The sequence below is a fragment of the Marmota monax genome, unplaced genomic scaffold, assembly GCF_021218885.2.
Source record: "Marmota monax isolate L192 unplaced genomic scaffold, Marmota_monax_Labrador192_F-V1.1 WCK01_AAM20220418_F8-fsc00397, whole genome shotgun sequence".
In the NCBI taxonomy this organism is placed as follows: Eukaryota; Metazoa; Chordata; class Mammalia; order Rodentia; family Sciuridae; genus Marmota; species Marmota monax.
The window spans coordinates 378,221-397,226 of record NW_026692162.1 but is presented as its reverse complement, the minus strand read 5'-3'; the positions used below and the strand labels follow the sequence as shown (position 1 = coordinate 397,226).

At 46.4% G+C, this 19,006-nt stretch overlaps 1 protein-coding gene across 6 annotated transcripts in view; it reads right to left on the bottom strand.

The window, feature by feature from the left end:
- Positions 1-19,006, bottom strand: part of Epn2 (epsin 2) — a 96,393-nt gene that overhangs the window by 3,124 nt on the left and 74,263 nt on the right. For 5 of the 6 annotated variants that reach the window (XM_058572179.1, XM_046420681.2, XM_046420680.2 and 2 more), the window contains 4 exons: positions 18,072-18,246; positions 4,786-4,959; positions 4,117-4,203; positions 1,517-1,732 (listed from right to left, as the gene is read on the bottom strand). In XM_058572179.1, coding sequence (XP_058428162.1) covers positions 1,517-1,732; positions 4,117-4,203; positions 4,786-4,959; positions 18,072-18,246 — 652 coding nt within the window. The remainder of the gene's footprint in view (positions 1-1,516; positions 1,733-4,116; positions 4,204-4,785; positions 4,960-18,071; positions 18,247-19,006) is intronic. The other variant, XM_046420689.2, reaches the window with a different exon arrangement.

The following is a 19,006-nucleotide window of genomic DNA, read 5'->3' as shown; positions in this document are numbered from 1 at the left end:
TGGCACTCTGAAGGCTCAGGGAAGTCCTGACATCAAGAAGCTGAAGTCCCCAAACCTCCCTCACACCAGAAAGTCTCTTCTGCTGCTAGCAAAACATCTAGTGATTCTTTGCTGAGAGACATAGCACTACCAGCTCTGAGTGTCCAGCCTGTCTGTGTCCAGAAGGCATGCCTGTCAAAGAACAGCCTGAGTCACCACCATGGACACAAGGCTGCTACTCTCTGACCCATACTGGGGGAGATGAGCTCCTCCTCCTCGAGCCTGCAATGAGGGCTTTGTAAGTCAACCCTGATTCACGGTAGAGAAAACAAAAGACTGCAGAGCAGTAGACCCTCACTAAGTGTAGAGCCCAGGACCATGTCTCTGGTCCATGTAACTACAAAAATGACAGCCAGGACTACCTGCATGGCCTGGATAATGGGCCTGGAGAATGGCCCTGGATTCCAATAGGGCTGCCCAAACCTGTCTATCTTGTCGAAAGCTCCCAGACCCTGGATGGGTTTCAGATGGCCAAGCTGCCTCAAGGCCCCAACAAGGTGCTCTCAGAGAACTGATGGACATGGTCAGCTCCTCTAGGCCTCTAGGGGCTCCCTGGCAGAAGGGGACAGGAGATTTTCTGGACAGAGAGACACTCCAGGCTGGCTGAGGAGCTCATGTCCTAATCTAGCTTCACCTAAGGGGTCACCCTCCCCTGTGACCACATCCTCATTCATGAGGACCTCAAGCTGGGTAGGTCCCAGGAACTCCAAGTATAGGTCAGTCTGTGCAGCAGGGAAGAAATTCCTAGAAGAGCAAGTCATTTGAGCTAGGTGCTGGAGGAAACGAGGATCTAGGCTGAGGGAGTGGTGAATCACAGCATGGAGGTAATGAGGGGTCCTAGTACAGAGTTCAGTGGAGCCAAGGGCATGTGGTCCACAAGAGAAAAGAGGGTGGGGCTAGGCTAGGGAGGCCATCGCCCAGACCTCAGTGACCCTGGATGCTGGATGAAGCAGCTCGAAGCCTGTTCTGCAACTAATGCAGAGCCCCTAAGAGGACGAGAGCAGAATCCTGCACCAGGGTCTGTGGTGAGGGTCTCTGGATCCCAAGGCTGGCTTATACTAGAGGGCCAAGTTAAGTTCCCCCTCAAGGAGGGATACTGTGCAGCAAACTTTGGTTGTTCTTTGCCCCAGCACCCTGCCTACTTCTATCTGACCTCATAATGGCCCCTGCCGGAGGGTCCTCTGCCAGGGGCACTGAGTAGGAAGAGCTTCTGCTCAGTGCTCTAAACTAAGAGGAGGAGCCGTTTCCCCCATACTCTCCCTGCTTTAAACAGCAGCTTCCATGCCCCACCCCATGTGGCCCTGGAGAGAGGAGACAGCACAGGTTCTGGAGTTCCACTTCCTCCTGGCCACAGGCCATGCAGCCCTAGGTGGGGCACAGCAGGAAGAGTCCCCAAGGTGGGAGAGTCAGGTTTAGAGACCTGCAGTACACCCACTCTCAGGCAGAACAGCTGGATATTGCCCAGACATGTGCCTACCTGGGGCCAGGAAGGGGTTGAGGGACTGGGCCGCTGGGGCGGGCCTGGTCACCAGTGAGTCCAAGTTCACCAAGGCCGCGTTGGGGCCCAGGAAAGACTCGGGTGTTTTCCGGGCACTGCTGGGCTTGCTTGAGGCAACAGTCAGGGGCTGAGACTCAAAGGGGTCAGGGCTTGCAGTTCCATTGTTCTGGGATGGCAGAGAGGCCACAGACTCAGCTGCAAGACAGAGACACAAGTGGCAAAATGAGTGTAGGGGTCTAAGACCATGCACCTAATGCTCTCACCCCCATAAGCATCAATGCCCAATGCCTTGACTCCCAGGATACATGCAGCTGTGTTCCCTGCAGTCCCTTTCCAGCATCCCCAAATGGAGACAGCCAGCCACAGGCCGTTAAAGAAACCACATATCCATATAACCCAATAGGGACAGAATGATACATAACGAGGAACAAAGAAAACTATCAAAATGGTTAAGTGGAAAAAGCAAGATACAAAAAAGTACATACAGCACAATCCTCGAAAAATATTAAGATGTTATTTGGGGTTAGTGATAAGGCCCAGATAACTTAATTTTTAATATATCATGTTACATTTTCATTTTCTAAATTTTCTACAGTGAAACATTATGTTCTTGATAGCAAGAAGAAAGTAAACTATGTTTTGAAATTCAGCCGGAAGAGGGTGTGCTGAGACAGGCCAGAGGACATGACTGCTTGCTGCCCAAGGGCTTGGGTTCTCCAAAATGGTCATGCTCAGGCATCCCACTTGTAGGGATCCAGCCCAAGGAAAAAATGCAAAATGTGAACCAGGACTTAAGTAGACAGGTGTTCACCACAGAATTATTTGCATTAGCACAATTTGAACTCAACCTGAAATTTTCTCCCCCAAATTGATAACTAAAAATATTGCTGAGCCATAGAGGGAAAAACATATATAAATATATACATATATGCATATGTTTTATTTCTATTTCTAATACATTTTAAAGTCATGAAAAAATGTTTCCAATTGGTTATTCCATAAAACTCAGGAAAGCAGGGGCAGAACTCAACTCTGATAGCAGATCTGAACAAAAAAGACCAATAAGAGTTCAGAAAGATACTGGAGGGAAATATAGTGGCTGAGAAAAAGATGATTTTATAGGTAATTTTCATTTTCTTTCATAAATTTTTCCAAATTTTCTACAATAGGAATACTTCTCTAATTGGGAACAAATATTTATAAGTCAACACTTAACAATGGCCAAGCTGCCTTTTCAGAAGCTCAGAGGGAGAGGGTGGGCAAGGACAGATTAGGTTGCACTATGACCTGCATGGATTGTACCCAGGGGTGCTTAACAACTGAGTCACATCTCCAGCCCTCTTTTTAAAATATTTATTTAGAGACAGGGTCTTGCTGAATTGCTTAGAGCCTAAGTTGCTGAGGCTGGCTTTGAACTCACAATCTTCCTGCCTCAGCCTCCCAAGCCACTGGGATTACAGGCATGTGCCACCACACCCAGCACAATCTTGTTGTTTTAATGTAGCAAAAGAAAAAAGGTGAAAACAGCAGGGTTGTTTTTGTTTTGTTTTTTGGGTACCGGGGATTGAATCTAGGGGCACTCGACCACTGAGCCCCATCCCCAGCCCTATTTTGTATTTTATTTAGAGATAGGGTCTCACTGAGTTGCTTTGCACCTCACTTTTGCTGGGGTTGGCTTTGAACTCGTGATCCTCCTGCCTCAGCCTCTCAAGCTGCTGGGAATATAGGCATGTCCCACCCCAAGCCTGGCAAGCAGCAGGGTTTTAAAGCTGCCTCTGGACCTTGGCTGGGAGCCCCTGAGCCCAGGGGCAGAGGATAAGATGGGGATAGGATCGGGCTGCTGTTCCTTTTATCAGGCCAGGGATTGCAGCTGAAGGGGGGCTTAAACAGAAGGGAGAGGCTCAGAAGGGTAGGAAGGAGTAGGATGGGCAAGTGGGAAGGACAAGGGGAAAGCCAAGGACAGAAGTTGCTGTATGGAGCTTGGAGATAAGGACCAAGATGGACAGAGGCTGCCTAGCTCTGTCCTCAGTCTACACAGGGTACATGAGAGTACACCCCAGGACTTCCCTACTACAGCTTCCAGCCAAGCTCAACCCCCATGCCCTCCCAGCCCAGCTGGGTCTGGAATGGATCAGGGTCTCCTGGGCAGAAACTGCCATCTGAGGGAAGTAGACACAGACCATCCCCATTTATACCCACGGAAACACCTCTGGGAAGCAGGAGGTTGGTGGAAGGAAGGTAACAAGATGTATCAGACCTGGGATGAGCCCACCCTGGCAGGGAGGCCAGAGTGAACACCTGCATGCAGCCTGGGGCTCTGGCCAACATGGATCACAGCCCTGGGAGAAAGGCAACCAGACACAGAACACGGGACTCACCTTGAGGAAAAGTTGAGAAAAACCTCAACCTCTCATGACTTTCCAGCGTCAATGTATGAGTTCATGAAACTACAAGCTTCAGGCTCTTAAGATCAAAGTACTGAGAAAAGGCATAAAGTTGCTGGGTTTCAAGAGCTATTATTTCTGCAATAATGAAGCTAGTCAAATGCACAGAACAGTACAGAAACTACCTTTACCTACCTGATTTTTTTGAAGTTCGGAGGTTGTCAAATTCAGAAAAGTCGTCTTTAATTGTACCATTGAAATTACTGAACAGCTCAAAGGATCCTGGGGGGACAGAAGCCAGTGACTGTGGGGACTTCACAAGACCCTGCAGCACTGCAGTCACCCAGTTTACGTCCCGAGGATGGGAAGGCCAGGGGGGCATCTCCCTCTTTACCCTATCTCACAGGGCAGAACTAGAACTAAGAGCTAAAGACAGCAGATAGGCTCCAGTCACCTGGCTGGGAAGGTGACAGCAGGGAGAAGGGAGCCTGTCCACTTGCCACTGTCTCGATGGTCCTTACCCCAAACATAAGGACAAAGGTACATTTAAGCTGTGGCTGGACGCTGGATGCAGATCTGTAGAAGTGACCTGAAGGAGTGCCCAGGGTCAAGAGTACCCATGGCTGGGACCAGTCCAGACCTCTCAACACCCTCGTGGGTGGCCCACCTGGAGTAAGCTGTGGAGCACAGAGAGGGGCCTGTGAACTCTCATTCGTACTGGGGTGTTTGGATCTGGGGATCGGGACCCGAGGTCAGTGTAGGGCAAGCAGAGAAGCAAATGCAGCAAACCAATGGGCAGCTGCCAAGGAGCCAGATGGAGCTGCTGGGTGGAGGCTTTCAGAGCTCGAGCAGGGAGGCACTCACCCGAAGCAGGTATGGGCTTGGTAGCTGAGGCTACACCCCAGGCATCCGTTGTTTTCCCAGCATTGGGGGCAGGCTGTTGCGGAGCTGCCCAGGGATCTGAGGTCTTGGGGACTGTTTGTGTGCTGGCTGTGGTGGGCACTCCCCACGGGTCCACAGAGGCAGCTGGCTTGGCACCTGTAAAAAGGTGGGGTCAGAACTCAGAGATACCTTCAGAAAGTTCTGAGCAGCTGGGGTAAGTGGAAAAGGATACTGTGGGCCACAACTGGGTCAGTGCCCTGTGCCAGGTGAGGTAGCCACCAAAAGGGTGCTCTCTCAGACTAGCCAGGCTGGCGGCCAGGGCCCAGCACCTGGAGAGAGAAAGTGCTGGGTGGGGAAATCTAGGACAGACCCTCTGGTAAGGATTGGAGAGGAAACAGCTGAGAGATTCTCTGCACATTCTCTTGCCACACGGGGGCAAGCAAGGGGCTCTCTGAGACAATGCCAATCTCAACAGACTATGGGGAACCACAGGAGCCTGTCTCCCCAGAACCCAGGCTCCCCTTCAGTCAAAGAGCCCCAGAGCCACCCACTCTGTCCTGGCTCTCCAAAGACACCTGAAGGTATCCTCTCCCAGTGCTTTGAGTGGTTTCTGCTTCCTAAAAGGTATGAATACTGAATTAAGAGGAACAACAAAACAGCGAGATACCACCAGCTTAAGCCATTAGACATTTTCAGATTGTGAGTGACAAAACTGATTTAATGGGTCACAAGTGCCTGGCGTGCATCTAATGCTCAGCATCAGTCCTGTCGTGCAGCCACCATGCAAGCACACACGTGAACTAGACCCAGCGTCCCCTTATACTGGAACACCACGACAAACATTCAGACACTGCTGTCACCAAAGCATTACACCCACACCTCACTCACTGTGAACTGTGTATTAGCCACTCTCTTTCCCTTCTAGTTTATAATTAGGGATACTTTTAAATGCTATGCTGCTTAATTGTGCCTACTTTCTAAACTTTATATAAATAGAAATTGATTATGCTTTTTCGTGGCTGGCTTTTGTTCATTCCACATTTAGGACATTTATCTGTGTTGAGGTGTAGCTAGGATTTGTCATCTGAGTGCTATGTAGTATCCCTTTCTTTAAAAAAAAAAAAAAAGCCACAGTTAATAATTCTGTTAATAAAGCCACTGGGTCATTTTGTTTTGGTTCTCATTCACATCCTCTGGAACAGGTGCATACACGATGACTGTGGGGCCACAGGTCCCTTCTCCTTCACTTGGTAATGCTGAAGGCACCTCCACAATGGTTGTTCAAATCTACACCCCTCAGCAGGGAATGCAAGTCTTGTTGCCCTGGCAGTTGCCTCATAGCCTCTCTGGTGCTTAGCATCATCTTATTTTTTCATTTGTGTTAATCTGGTAGATGAGAAATATTTTATAGTAGGATTTTCTGTTTGTTCTGTGGTGCTGGTGCTGGGGACTGAATCCAGGACCTCGAGCATACTAGGAAAGTGCTCTCCCAAACTGAGCTACATCCCAAGCCCTTAAGGTGGTTTTGATTTGCGCTTCTTTATTGCTTCATGAAGTTGTGCATCCATCCATATGTTCATGTGTCATTCACGAGTCCTCTAATAAGGTGCTTGTTCAAGTCTTTCCTCTACCTTCCTTTGCTTTATTGACTCATCCCAGCAACATGGATTAAAATCTGCTTGGGACTTTGACCAGAATTGCACTGAATTACAGATCAATTTGGGGAGAAGTGTTATAATAATACTGGGTTTTTTTTTTTTTTTAAAAGATCACAGGATTGATTTGTTTACTTAAATCTTTAATATCTTTTCATGAAATTTAATTTTTTAAAATTTTTATCCTCTATCTCCATAAGGGGTTTATATGATCTTTGTAAGATTTATTTCTAGGAACTTGGTATCATCCCTGGGAAGTAATCTCTTTTAAAATTTTGTCCTTGAATCTAGCAATCTTGCTGAACTCTAACAATTTTATAAGCCATTTTAATTTCTAACTCTAATAATTCTAATAATTTAACCTAATTATCTGCCAAATTTTTTATATTACCTGCAAATTTTGACTGTCTAGCACCTTCTTTCTTGTCCTTTACAAATTTTCTTTTTGTTTTACTGCACTGAGTAGAAACCACCAGTTACAACATAAAGTAGAGGGGCAGATCCCTGATATCCTTGGTCTTACTCTTGATCTTACAGGATCAATTTCAACATTTTGGCATTAAGTATAATGTTTGTTATAGTTTTTTCTCCTTTTAGAAGTGCTTAATCAAGTTGTGAAGCTCCCCAATGTTCCGTTTGCCAAGAATTTTTCAATGAATAGCTAATAAAATGTTGTTACATTGTTTCTGCTTCTATTAAGATCATCACATGATTTTTCTTTTTTAATCTGCTAATATGGCATATCAGTAAGTTTTCTGATGACTCAATTCTTTTTTGGGTACCAGGGATAGCACTCAGGGGCACTTAACCATTGAGCCACACTGCAACCCTTTTCTGATTATTTGAGACAGGGTCTTGCTAAATTGCTTAAGGCCTCCCTAATTTGCTGAGGCTGTCCTTGAATTTGCAATCCTCCTGTCTCAGCCTCCCAATTAGAGGTGTGTACCACCACACTCAGTGTTGACTCAGTTCTTACAAACCAAGTTTTTCATGATATACTTCATCTTTTTGTACATTTTTCTGGTTTCACAATCTTTCCTTAGAATTTGTGCATCAATATTCATAAGTGAAAGTGGACTAAAATGTTTGTTCTCACACTACTGTCTTTGTCTGGTTTTGTTAAGGTTATGCTAGTCTCATAAAATGAGCAGGAACATTCCTTATTTTCCTGTTCTCTCATGATGTTAGATACAGCTCTCTGGTTAAATCTGGGGATGTGGGTTTTAAGTACTGATTCAATTACTTTCTTGATGATAGGACTATTTTCTACTTATAGGTTTTCTATTATTCTTCAGTCTGTTCTGCCACGTTTTCTATTTTATCCATATCTAAGTTTTTTGATTTGTAAGCACAGAGTTGGATCGGATAGACTCCTGCTATGTATTAACTTTTGGCAGTGGCAGTTATGTTGTTTCATTCCTGTTTGTGCCTTTTCTATTTTTATAAAATTAATCCTACCAGAGATTGACCTATTTTATTACTCTTCAATTGCCAACTCATTTCTGGATACTATTATGTGTTTATGATCTATTTCATTAATTTCTGTTCTTCTCTTTGAAGCCCCCTTCCTTCTGCTTTATTTTGGTGCAATGTCACTATATCCTCATTTATTTTGCAACTTTCTTTATTATTAATGTGAACACTTAAAGATGTAATTTTTTTCTCTTGTTACTTCTTAAACTGTCCCCAAAATTGTTATGAAAATATATAAATTATTTGGTTCTAAATATTTCTGATTTTCATTACAGTTTCTTCTTTCAGTCAAAAATGTAGAAGTGTTTAAGATTTCATCTCACTGCAGTCAGAATGACAATCATCAAGAACACCAGACAGTAATAAATTCTGGTGGATCTCAAGAGAAAAGTATACTCATACACTGCTGATGGGACCGCAGACTAGTACAACCATTCTGGAAAGCAGTATGGAGGTTCCTCAAAAAAACAGGAATAGAACCACCATCCAACCCAGCTGTTCCACTCCTTGGTATTTACCCAAAAGAACTAAAATCAGCATACTAGAGCAATACAGCCCCCTCAATGTATATAGCAGCACATCACAATAATTAAATTATGGAATCAACCCAGATGCCTAACAGTAGATGAATGTATTGCAAAAAATGTGGTTGTATATACACAATGGAGTTTTACTCAGCCAAAGAAAGAATGAAATTATGGCATTTGCTGGTAAGTGGATGGAAATGGAGAGCATCATGCTAAGTGAAATAAGCCAACCTCAGAAAATCAAGGCTCAAATGTTCTCTCATGTGTGGAAGCTAGAGCAACATAAAGGAAAGCAGGAGGGGAAGATCAGATATCATAAAGACATAGGGAAGGTCAGTAAAATAGAAAACTGAGAGGAAGAAAGGAGAGATGGAAAAGGGGAGGAAATGTGGGGTGCGTTTTTAAAAATCATGCTATATGCATATATAAATATAACAGAAAATTGCACCTTTATGTATAAGTAGAAAGAACCAATCAAAAATAAATAAATAGACTAATGAAAGGAAAATCAGTAGAGTAGAAGTATAAATTTAATATTTGGGGAACAGTGTTAATAAAGTTTTCTCAAAAAAAAAGAATTACAAGTGTTTTTAAAATTTCAAGCACATGGTGTTTTCTATACTTATCTTTTTGTTATAAATTTTTAACATGTAAGTGCTTTGTGATCAAAAAATGTTTCTTACATGATCCCAATTTTCAAAAATTTGTTGAAGCTAGCTTTTTTTTTTTTGCAAGTTATCTTGCATATAACTACAAAAAATATGTATTCGCCAATTATGGGGAACAACAAATTCATCAATTTATAAGATGTGCCACTCAAAAATTTTTTTTTTTGTTTTTACTGTACTGACTTTATTTTTGGAACTGCAGATTGAACCCAGGTATACTTTACCACTGAACTACATCCCCAGCCCTTTTGAGACAGGATCCTGCTAAATTGTTGGGGCTGTAAACCTCCTGCTTCAGTCTCCCTAGTAGCTGAGATTATAGGTATGTGTCACTGTGCTGGCTACAATTTGGGGGTGAGGGAGTGGAACTGGGGATTGAACCTAGTGGTGCCCAACCACTGAGCTATATTCCCTTTTTATTTTCAGACAGGGTTTTGCCAAGTTTCCCAGGCTGGCCTCAAATTTGTGATCTTCCTGCCCAGCCTCCTGAGAAGCTGGGATTACAGGTGTGCTGTTTCCAGCACATTTTTTTATTACTTTGGAAATATTCTCCTGCATTATTTCCCGTTTCCAACACTCTTCATTCTATCCTGAAGATCTGAGTTTCTAATCTGGTTGTTTTTTTTTGTTGTTGTTGTTGTTGTTTTTGTTTTTTCCTGTTAGCCTGAAGAACTCTCCTCAGAGTCTCTGTGCTAAGGGTAGGAAATTTACTCTAAATTTTCTTAGAGTTCTGTCACCAGGAGGTGCCATCATTTCACCTTCATCGAATACAGAATTCTGGAGGCTGACTTTTTTGTAACTGTTTCCAAATAGAAATGGCCTTTTTCACCACCATCCTCAGAACAATGATTTTGCTAGGAATGGATGTCTAGGTAAACAGTGTTTTTATTCAAACACACTGAAGACACTTCCACTGTCCTCCGTCTCTGTCATGGTCTGGCTGTTATTTAACTATGCTCCTTCCTACTAGATGGCCAACTCTCTGGGTAACTTAGGTACTCTCTTTCCTTACAGTTTCCAATGATAAGGCTAGGTGGGTATCCAATAGGCTTTCTGAATCTGAGTAGCCCTTTCCATAATTCTTGAAAGCCTCAGTTATTATCTTCTCAAACATGATCTCTTATGGAACTCCAAACAGATGCAAGTTAGACATCCTCATTTCCTCCACCGCCTGCCCCAGTCCCACTGCTCCCCAAGATAATAAAGGCAGCTCTCTGCCTGCTCTTCTGTCTTCCCTCGCCCTTCACCTTCTACCTTCTCTTCCTGTGTTCCTGACTTCTCCGGAATCTTCCACTTCCTTCTTTTAGACTATCACAGAGCACCAAATCTACTCATTTACCTATGGGCCTCCGATCAACTGTGAACTTCTTGGAGTAAAGGGCAACTCCAGCCTGTGACAACCTGGCTAAGCTGAGGCTCAGGGAGGGCCAACAGAAGAAGGCACAGACTACACCCCGTGTTAGGAGCAGGGAAATAGTCCCGAGCTCAGAGAGCTCCCTGAACTCCCATCTCTACACATGCCCCTTATCAGCCCTAGCATTACTGCTCCTGCATGGCAAAGAGACTCCCTGGCTTTCATGAAGATGAACCCACTACTAATCATCTTATCAAGTTTTCAAGTTTCTAAAATGCCAAGGGGCTTTTCTCTGGGCCTATGAAACCATCCCAAGACACTGTCCTACTGCCTCTTTAACTTTTGGCTGGATCAACTGGCAAACCACGGAGTAGTGCAAGGAGAGTGAGGAAGAGAATGCTGCCTTCACTCCTCCCCAGGCTTGCTGTCGTGACCACACCCAGGAGCTTGAGACAGCCAAGGGGAGGGTACCTCCATCTGCAAGCTTCCCTCCCAACACTCCATGGTCAACTTTCATTTTTTCATTGCCTGCCAACTCCTGCTTCACTTGCTCCTGCCCTAGGGCCCATCACCTTTTCCAGAGGCTCCAGAAACACCTGTTTCCCCCCTAGAAGTTCCTTCTGAACCTTCACAAAAAAGTCTTCCAGCATGTCATGCAGAACCACCTCCCCCAGGGCTGAAATTGCTCTCCAAAGTCCACTTCTGCCTCACATAATGAACACCTTTTCAGGAAACTGAATCTGGCCCTTGCTGGAACCACACTGATGGGACTGGCCCTCACTCTACTCCCAAAGAAGGCAACTAGCTCTACCGTGGCTCTCCTTACTGACTGGAGAGAGGTAATGTGGTAGAAAGGGCTCACTGAGGAGAGAGTTGGGATGCAAGCCAGAAGAGCTGTGTGAAGTGTCTTCAGAACTGCCTGTGATACAACGGAGAGGACAAAGAATGCCACCTGTGAGCCATGGGAACATCAGCACGACTTGCTCCTCTTCATTGCTCACCGGCACCTAAAGAACCACAGGAGCAGGAGAGAGCCTGCTGTGAGCCCCACATTCTCTCAGCTGGGCTGCCAATGGAGATCATAGGTGAGAGCCTCAGCTGCCCCTGCAGCCCTGACCACACTGGGCACATCCCCTGTGCAACCAGACAGTTGCTGTCCTTCCCTTATTCTTGCCTGTCAGGGGATGTGCCCAGATTACTTCTAGCCCCCACACCCTCATCTCCTGTGAGGAGACCCTAATAATCCTTGGGAGAACTTTCCCTCACCTACTCCCAGTCTGAGGGGAAGACACACTACACTGGCAACTGGGGAGGGTTCTTGGGGGCTCAAGTTAACCCCAATCCCGTAAGTAGTACATGAGCTGCAGAGAGATCTTTATTTTCTATGCTGTGTGGCCAAGAGGGCACTCAAGATGGCCACTATGCTTGCAGCAGAGCAGAACTTGAGCTCCTAAGGCCACATATGGGCAGAGGAGAAAAGTGGGTTTTGGGGGACAGCGGAGTCAAGCGGATCTGAATCTGGATGAGCATGACGGCCTGAAGACACAGCCACCTGGCTCCTGTCTCCTAAAGCTGACTGCCTCTCCTGACACATACCAAGTGGGTAACTGGCAAGGAAGGCAGGGCACCACCACGCAGCCTCCATGCCATCCCATCACATGCCACCCTAAACATCTGGAGCCCTCTTTTTGTGTGTATATGTTCAGTACTGAGGATGGAACCCAGGACCTCATTCATGCTAGGCAAGAGCTCTACCACAGAGCTATATCCCCACCCCAACACTCATTCCTGCTTAGAGAAGGGTGCTACTGTCTGCCTTAGAATGTGCACTCCACAAGAACAGGGGCTGGGGCTGCTTTGCATACACTCAGAACTGTGTGAACACCAGGTCTATCAAGATTTGGAGGGAAATAACAAAGAACTGAGAAAAGTCAGGGTCTCAGCAGTTCATCTGCTCTAACCCATCAGTGACCAACAGTGACTACTTCTAGCAGGTTCTGATTATATACCTGATGAGAGCTGCTCCTCATCTCTGTCCTGCCAGTCTACATGGGGAGTTAACAAAGGTCTCAGATTGAGTGACGTTCACTAACATGGTGCTTGGGGGCACTAAACCAGTGTTTCTCAACCATGGCTGTCCTCGAGAATCTTTTGGGGGACTTTAGTCCCCTCCCCAAATAGTGAACTGTTCTATTCAAGCCATATTTGTTCAGCATTCCCCAACCCCAGCCCCAGCCCAGCCCCAGGACAGTCCTGTCTGTGAGAGAAATAACAGACACAAGCCATTGCACCAGCCTGCAGACCCTGGGCAGCCCGTAACCAGTGAACAGGACAGAAGCGGGCCAGAAGACAAGGTGACCCTGTCTTCCTGGGGAGGAACACCTAAGCCACATCTTCAAGAATAAACAGAAGTTTTCCAGGCAGACAATGAGACAAAGATTAAGCAGTGAGGGACCCAGACTGTTGCTAGGCCCAGACTGGCCTTGCAACTCTCCTAGGCCATGTCCACCAGCCTGGGCCCTTAGTTCCACCTTGAGCCCTCAGCAGGTATGCATGTGCAAAAGTAGGATTTTTTTTTTTCCATCTGGACATACTCTTGCACAATGATGATATGAACATACAGTTTCCCCCAAACTGATAGGCTTGTATCTTTAAGAGTTAAAACAAAGTGTTTTAACATTTCTAGAAAAACTCTTTCCACCCTGAATGCTATGATGCATAGCTGCACCAAAAGGACGTTGTGCTCTCTCCATGAGTCAGCAGGATGTGGAGCCCCTGCCCACCTGGACTCAGAGGCAAGGCTTCCACGTGGAAGGCCCACTCTGCCATGCAGTCCACGTTGTAATTTTTCTAGAGCCTCCTCTGACACTTGCAGTTAGTTCTCATGGCTTGGTCTGCTTTAGAACCTACTGCTGAAATGGCCAAATTTTAAGGTTCAGTAACCTGTGCAATGCATACTGTTGAATTCAACAAGCTCAGCCTCAGAAGGAACTCCCACTCCACTGCTTGCAGGAACAAAGTCTGTCATAAGTCAGAGAGTTTCAGACACAGAATGATATATGTGCTCAGTTCAGATCCTGGCCACCCCCAAATCACCAGATCACCATGGATAAGCTGCTTAGCCTGGATGAGCTCTATCAGGCTTCCATTCTGCAAATGACACAAGAGACACAGAAGTACTGAATTCTATGAAAGTTTCTGGGTTGAATTTATACAAAATGAACAAAGTACAGATGACACAGGTAAATGGTTCTGTGGCCACACAGACTTTCTTCAAAGGTGGCAAGGGGACAGATAACACACCCTCCTCCTTCCAAGGGAAAGCAGCCAGCATGGAGGCCAGGGTTCAGCTGGTCCCCAGGGAACACTGCTGGCTTGGGGAGGCTCCTCCTCCATGAATGGACAGTAGAGCCATTGCAAGGCTCCTCTGTGCTCTCAGCCTCACAGCCTCCATGGGGTTCAGGCAATGCCACACACCCAATAAATAAATGCTTGTTGAAAGCTCCAGTGAATGAAAGGAGGATGGAACACAGGTCTGAAAGATCAAGCTGTTTCCGGCCTCCTCCTCTGTGGGGTCCATTCACAGGAGCAACATCCCACCAGCCCGGTGCATCTCGCAGATGAATATTCATGTGCACAGGGAGGCAGTTATAGCCATGCAGAGGTCACCAAGAAGCCAGCAGCACCACCTGCTGCTGCTGGGGCGGAAGACAGGGCTCTGTCCTAGTCAGGATGGTGGGCAGTGGGGTGGGCAGAGAGGAGGCCCGGGCTGGCCAAGCCTTCTGAATCACCAGGCTGTGAGGCCTCCTCAGACCAGGTGGCTGCTTTGTGTGTCTAGAAGAAAGGAGGAAGTGCCCTGCTGACCTGGCAGGCTCCAATTTCCCTCCTCTTGGCCATTAGCATTTCCTCCCAAGGCCACTTGGCCCAGCAGCCCCCTGTACTGCTTTTGGAAAAAACTGGTAATGACAGGGCCAACTACAAATGGTGGCTTTGAAGGGGCCAGGGAGCTAGCTCAGTGGTACAGTGCCTGCCTGGCATACACGAGGCTCTGGTTTTGATCCCTAGTACAGCAAAGGAAAGGAAAAACAAAAAAAAAGATGGACAAGTGGTGATTTTAAAAGTGTTTCTTTCATGCTGAGGGTGCGGCTCACAGTGCTATGGGAACAAGAATCTAATCTTTCTAATTTATGAATGCATCTCAGGACTGAGGGGTGGCCATGAAAAGGTACACGACTGGATTTTACCAGAAGGTGAATGGTAAATCCAACCACACTTCTGCTCTGGAGCTGGGGAGATGGCATAAGGAGCAAAGTGCCTGAGAACATGCAGCCCTGAACCTGGAGCTGGCTGAGGCTGTTCTGCTCTGGTAGCACTGCCTCTGAGAAGTCCTCCAAGAATGCTGTGTTATAGTATCTTTTCCTGTTGAAAGCAGAGAGTTGGGACTGTAAAACCGGCTCTGCACAACACTGAGAGAATGATGGCACAGCTATGAAATGCCTTATTAGTGTCACATTATTTGGATTTTTCTAAAGGCCTGGAAATGCTCACGACACACAGCACAAGCTGTAGAAAAATACATGTGTGCATAAATATATACACGCACACATGCAAAATCATACTGACAACATGGCCTCAGCTGTGTATAAACATAATACCAGAAAAAAAAAAAACAGGAAGCAAATAAGCTCACATTCTAACCATGGCTCTCTCTTGATGCTGGAATTGGGGGTGACTTTTCCAGGACATGCCAGGGCCACAGAAGGACTTTGTGGCAATCCAGGATGAGGTGATAGGGCCAGGATGTGATACCATAAGCATTTAGCCTGCATCTAATTTACTGTGGACCCTGGAGAAATGAATAGCCTTTCTGGGCTTTGATGGTCTGTTTCCTTTTCCAGTCACTGGTTAGAATGCCAAGTATATCAGAACCAAGAAGGCCCTGAGTGGGCAAGTAGCAAGAAATGGCAAACAAGCAGACAAAAGCCCCATGAGGCCATACTCAGAGAGATTTTGATTAACCAACCAGCTGATTTTTTAAAATCACTGACAACATTGAAATATTAATAGATTCCAAAATTTTGGATTTCAATCTTCTCTTTCAAATCTGGATTCACAATTACCAGACAGCAGAAGCAGCCCAAATATCCATCAGTTCCTGAATGGTTCAACAAAAAGTGGCACAGTCATCCCATGGAATATTATTCAACCACAAAAAGGAATAAAGAACTACCATCTGCTACAACATGGATGAACCTCAAAAGCATGCTAAATAAAAGAAGCAAGTCACAAAAGAGCACATGTTGTATGATTCTATTCATATGAAATGTCCAGAAGAGGCAAATCCATAAAGACAGAAACCAGTTTGCTGGCTGACAGAGGCTGGATATGAGGTTTCTTTCTGGTGATATGAACATTCTAGAATTAGAGAGTAGTGGTAAGTATTCAACATTGTGAGTGTATTAAAAGCTACTGGGTTGTCTACTTTAAAATGATTTAAATGGTGAATTTTATCTCTATTTTTGAGAAACTGAAAAGCAAGCCCCAGGTACATTCCCACAGGATACTCAGTGCCTCTCCTCAGTGGCCCGTCCTCCTCCAGCATATGGCAGCCTAACATTCTTCTAGCTTCCCACCCTGGAGGTGGTACTGTCCACACCCACCAGGGAGACTCCACAGTTGGACCTCAAGGATCCAGTCCAGGACCCAGACCTCTTCACCAGCCAACAAAAGGACACGACATAAATTGGTCCTTTAAAAATTACTATTGTTCTGTCTCCCCCGACCAGTAGAACTCATCCCTGGTAAACAAATCAACAGAATGCACAAGTAAAGTGTGAAAGCCAAGTCTCCCTCCTACTCCACCACCATGGAGTGCAACCTTCCTCAACCTCCCTGGCTCTTGGTCGCCGTACTTTCTTCCAGGCCGATAAGCTCCTCCTCAATGAGCCATCACACAACCCTGAAAGATACTGCAGAGTCTTTCCCCAAAACATCCCATCCATGACAAAGTGGCCATTGTTTGACAGAAGAATCATTTTTCAAATTTATAAAGAAAGTCAAAGAAACTCTCTGGAAGGGCCTACTGTCCCTGGGACACATTGTGTATAGCTCCAGCTGACCTGCCTCACACTGTCATGTGTGCTCAGCAAGACCACAACCACCACAGGCTCCCTAGTGCACAAGCACACAGGCCACGGACTGTGAAAACCAACTTCTAAGCAGCCCTGGAATTGGTTCAGTGAGTGAGAACTCTGGATAATTCTGCCTACCAAAGTGGGTGTGGGGCTCTGTGTGGTCACCAGGACCAACAGCAATGCCAAAGGGCTGACACCACCTTCTGGACCAAATTCAAGCACTCAGCAAGGCTGAGGTCTGAGTGACCTAGATGCCCCCCTCTCCCCTCAAACCTCCCCTGCTGCCCACTTCATACAGCATAGGTTCCTGCACCTGTAAGACTCTAACATACCTTGCCTCGGGCCTTCTGATGAACAGAAAACAGCTGTCTCTTACCACCTGTCACCTGTTCTTTACTGGAGACTCTTGGAAACAGCCCTCCTCCAAGATCTTTGCTGCTGCACACCCTCAGGCCTTCTGGGATGCCTCCCACACCTGAATGCCCTCAAAAAACCTCTGTGGAAGCCTGACTCCACAGAACAGCTCTTCTGCTGTGTTTCCATTCTACCCGCACCTGACTGGAACCTGAAAGAAGGGACCATTCATTACCTGTTCGTCTCAGGGTCGTCACATGGCAAGACAGAGCCTGGCACTTGGCACACTTTAGCAAACATCCAGGGAACTGAGCTGAATACAAAAGATGGTTCTAGTTTGGGAAAACAAGGACTCTCAAGAGATACAGGCAAGATGCCACAAAATATGCAGTTCAGGGTTCCTAGAAAGAAAGCCCCCAGATCAGCTGTGGCCAGCACAGTTCAGAGCACCAGGAAGTTCCCAGAACACCAGGCTAGGAAACCCCCTTGAAGCCTGCAAGGCCAAGCCCCTGCCCAGCAATTAAAAAATTCATGTGCCAGAATCATCACCGAGAGCAAACTAATTCTGTCATGTTCCTGTTTAAAATCTCCTGCCAGATATTCTCTTATACTTAACATTAAGCAAAACTTAGAAATTCACTTACTCTATTATATTGATTCACTATTCCCTTAAATAACAAGTAAGAGCTATAGCAAATGTATCCCCTCTTCATTAGCAGCAGTTTTACTTACAGCAACTTGATCTAGATGGTTCATGCTCTGTATTGCTGCTTCTTAAGCTGGGTGCTAGGTGTGATTCTGAAGCAGAGAGAGCTGATATGTGTCCCACAGTAGGGACAAGTCACTTCTAGTGTGTGTGAGGCAGGGAAGAAGCCAGCATTTCTTGTACCCAAGCAGAAAACCATTCAAAACACCAAGAAAGAGTGCAGTGCCTTGATCCCCAGGGAAGAGGGCAAGGGCTTCCTGGGCATCACTGCTAGGAACTGTACAGCCTGTACCCCCACCACAATGGACTGGGACAGGTGAAAGACAGCACAAAGCCCTGCCTGTTCCCCTCACCCATCCAGCAGGCAAACACAGGAGACCAAGGATGGAGTCTTTACCAAATGATGGCCAGGGGTCCGAAGTGCTCGAGGGAGCCGCCGAACCACCCCAGGGGTTGGTCTGGTTAGCAGAGGCTGCTGGGCCCCAGGGCTCTGCTTTCTGGGCAACAGGGCCTGAACTGGGGAGAGCATCCATTAAATCCAACAGCGTGGTCTGCAGTGGGTGGGAGCCGTGCTTTTGAGACAAAAAGAAGGGGACAGTTTTATTTTGTTACAGTCACATCAAGTACCCATGCATTAGCCATAAATCTCACCAGTCCCTCTTACTATATATAGTAGAGCCCCTTCAAGAGGGGCCCAGCAGGATTGGGAAATTAAGCCATTTCTTCTCCTGCCCCATCCTCACCAGCTCTTCAATATTACTACTTCCTAGGACAGCTCGGTTCCAGACACACCAAACTATTTCCTGTTTGCCAAATTCCTCACAGGCTTTCAGGGTCCTAGGGGCTCTGAAAACTTCCCCCCAAGATGGCAGTGGCTTTTTCCAGGGCTTTGACCTACCCCAAGAATAACATCCCTCTCTGCTCAACTTGCGTCTCCGTTGCCAGCCACCACAGTGGCCCAATGACCCTCTCTCCTGGGGGGAGGGGATGCTCCCCCCACTCCCATGAGTACCACATCCATCATCCCCATCCCTGTTATGACAGGGAAGGCCACTAGAGCCCCCATCCTTGTGGTGGCAGTGGTGGGGTCTGTATCCTTACTGGACAACATTGATGATGAGCTTGTCAAAAGCAAAGCCATGTCCTGGTCATCTCTATGTCAAAGTGTGGAAGCCTGGCACAGACCATCATAGTGGCAATGATGGAGACCAGCACTACTCCAGGGCTTATCCTGGCCCAGGAGTGCCCCAAAGTACTGCCATTAAATTAATTTAACAGCTACCTTAACTTCAGGAGGCAGGCACCATTGTCATCCTCATTTTATAGATGAGA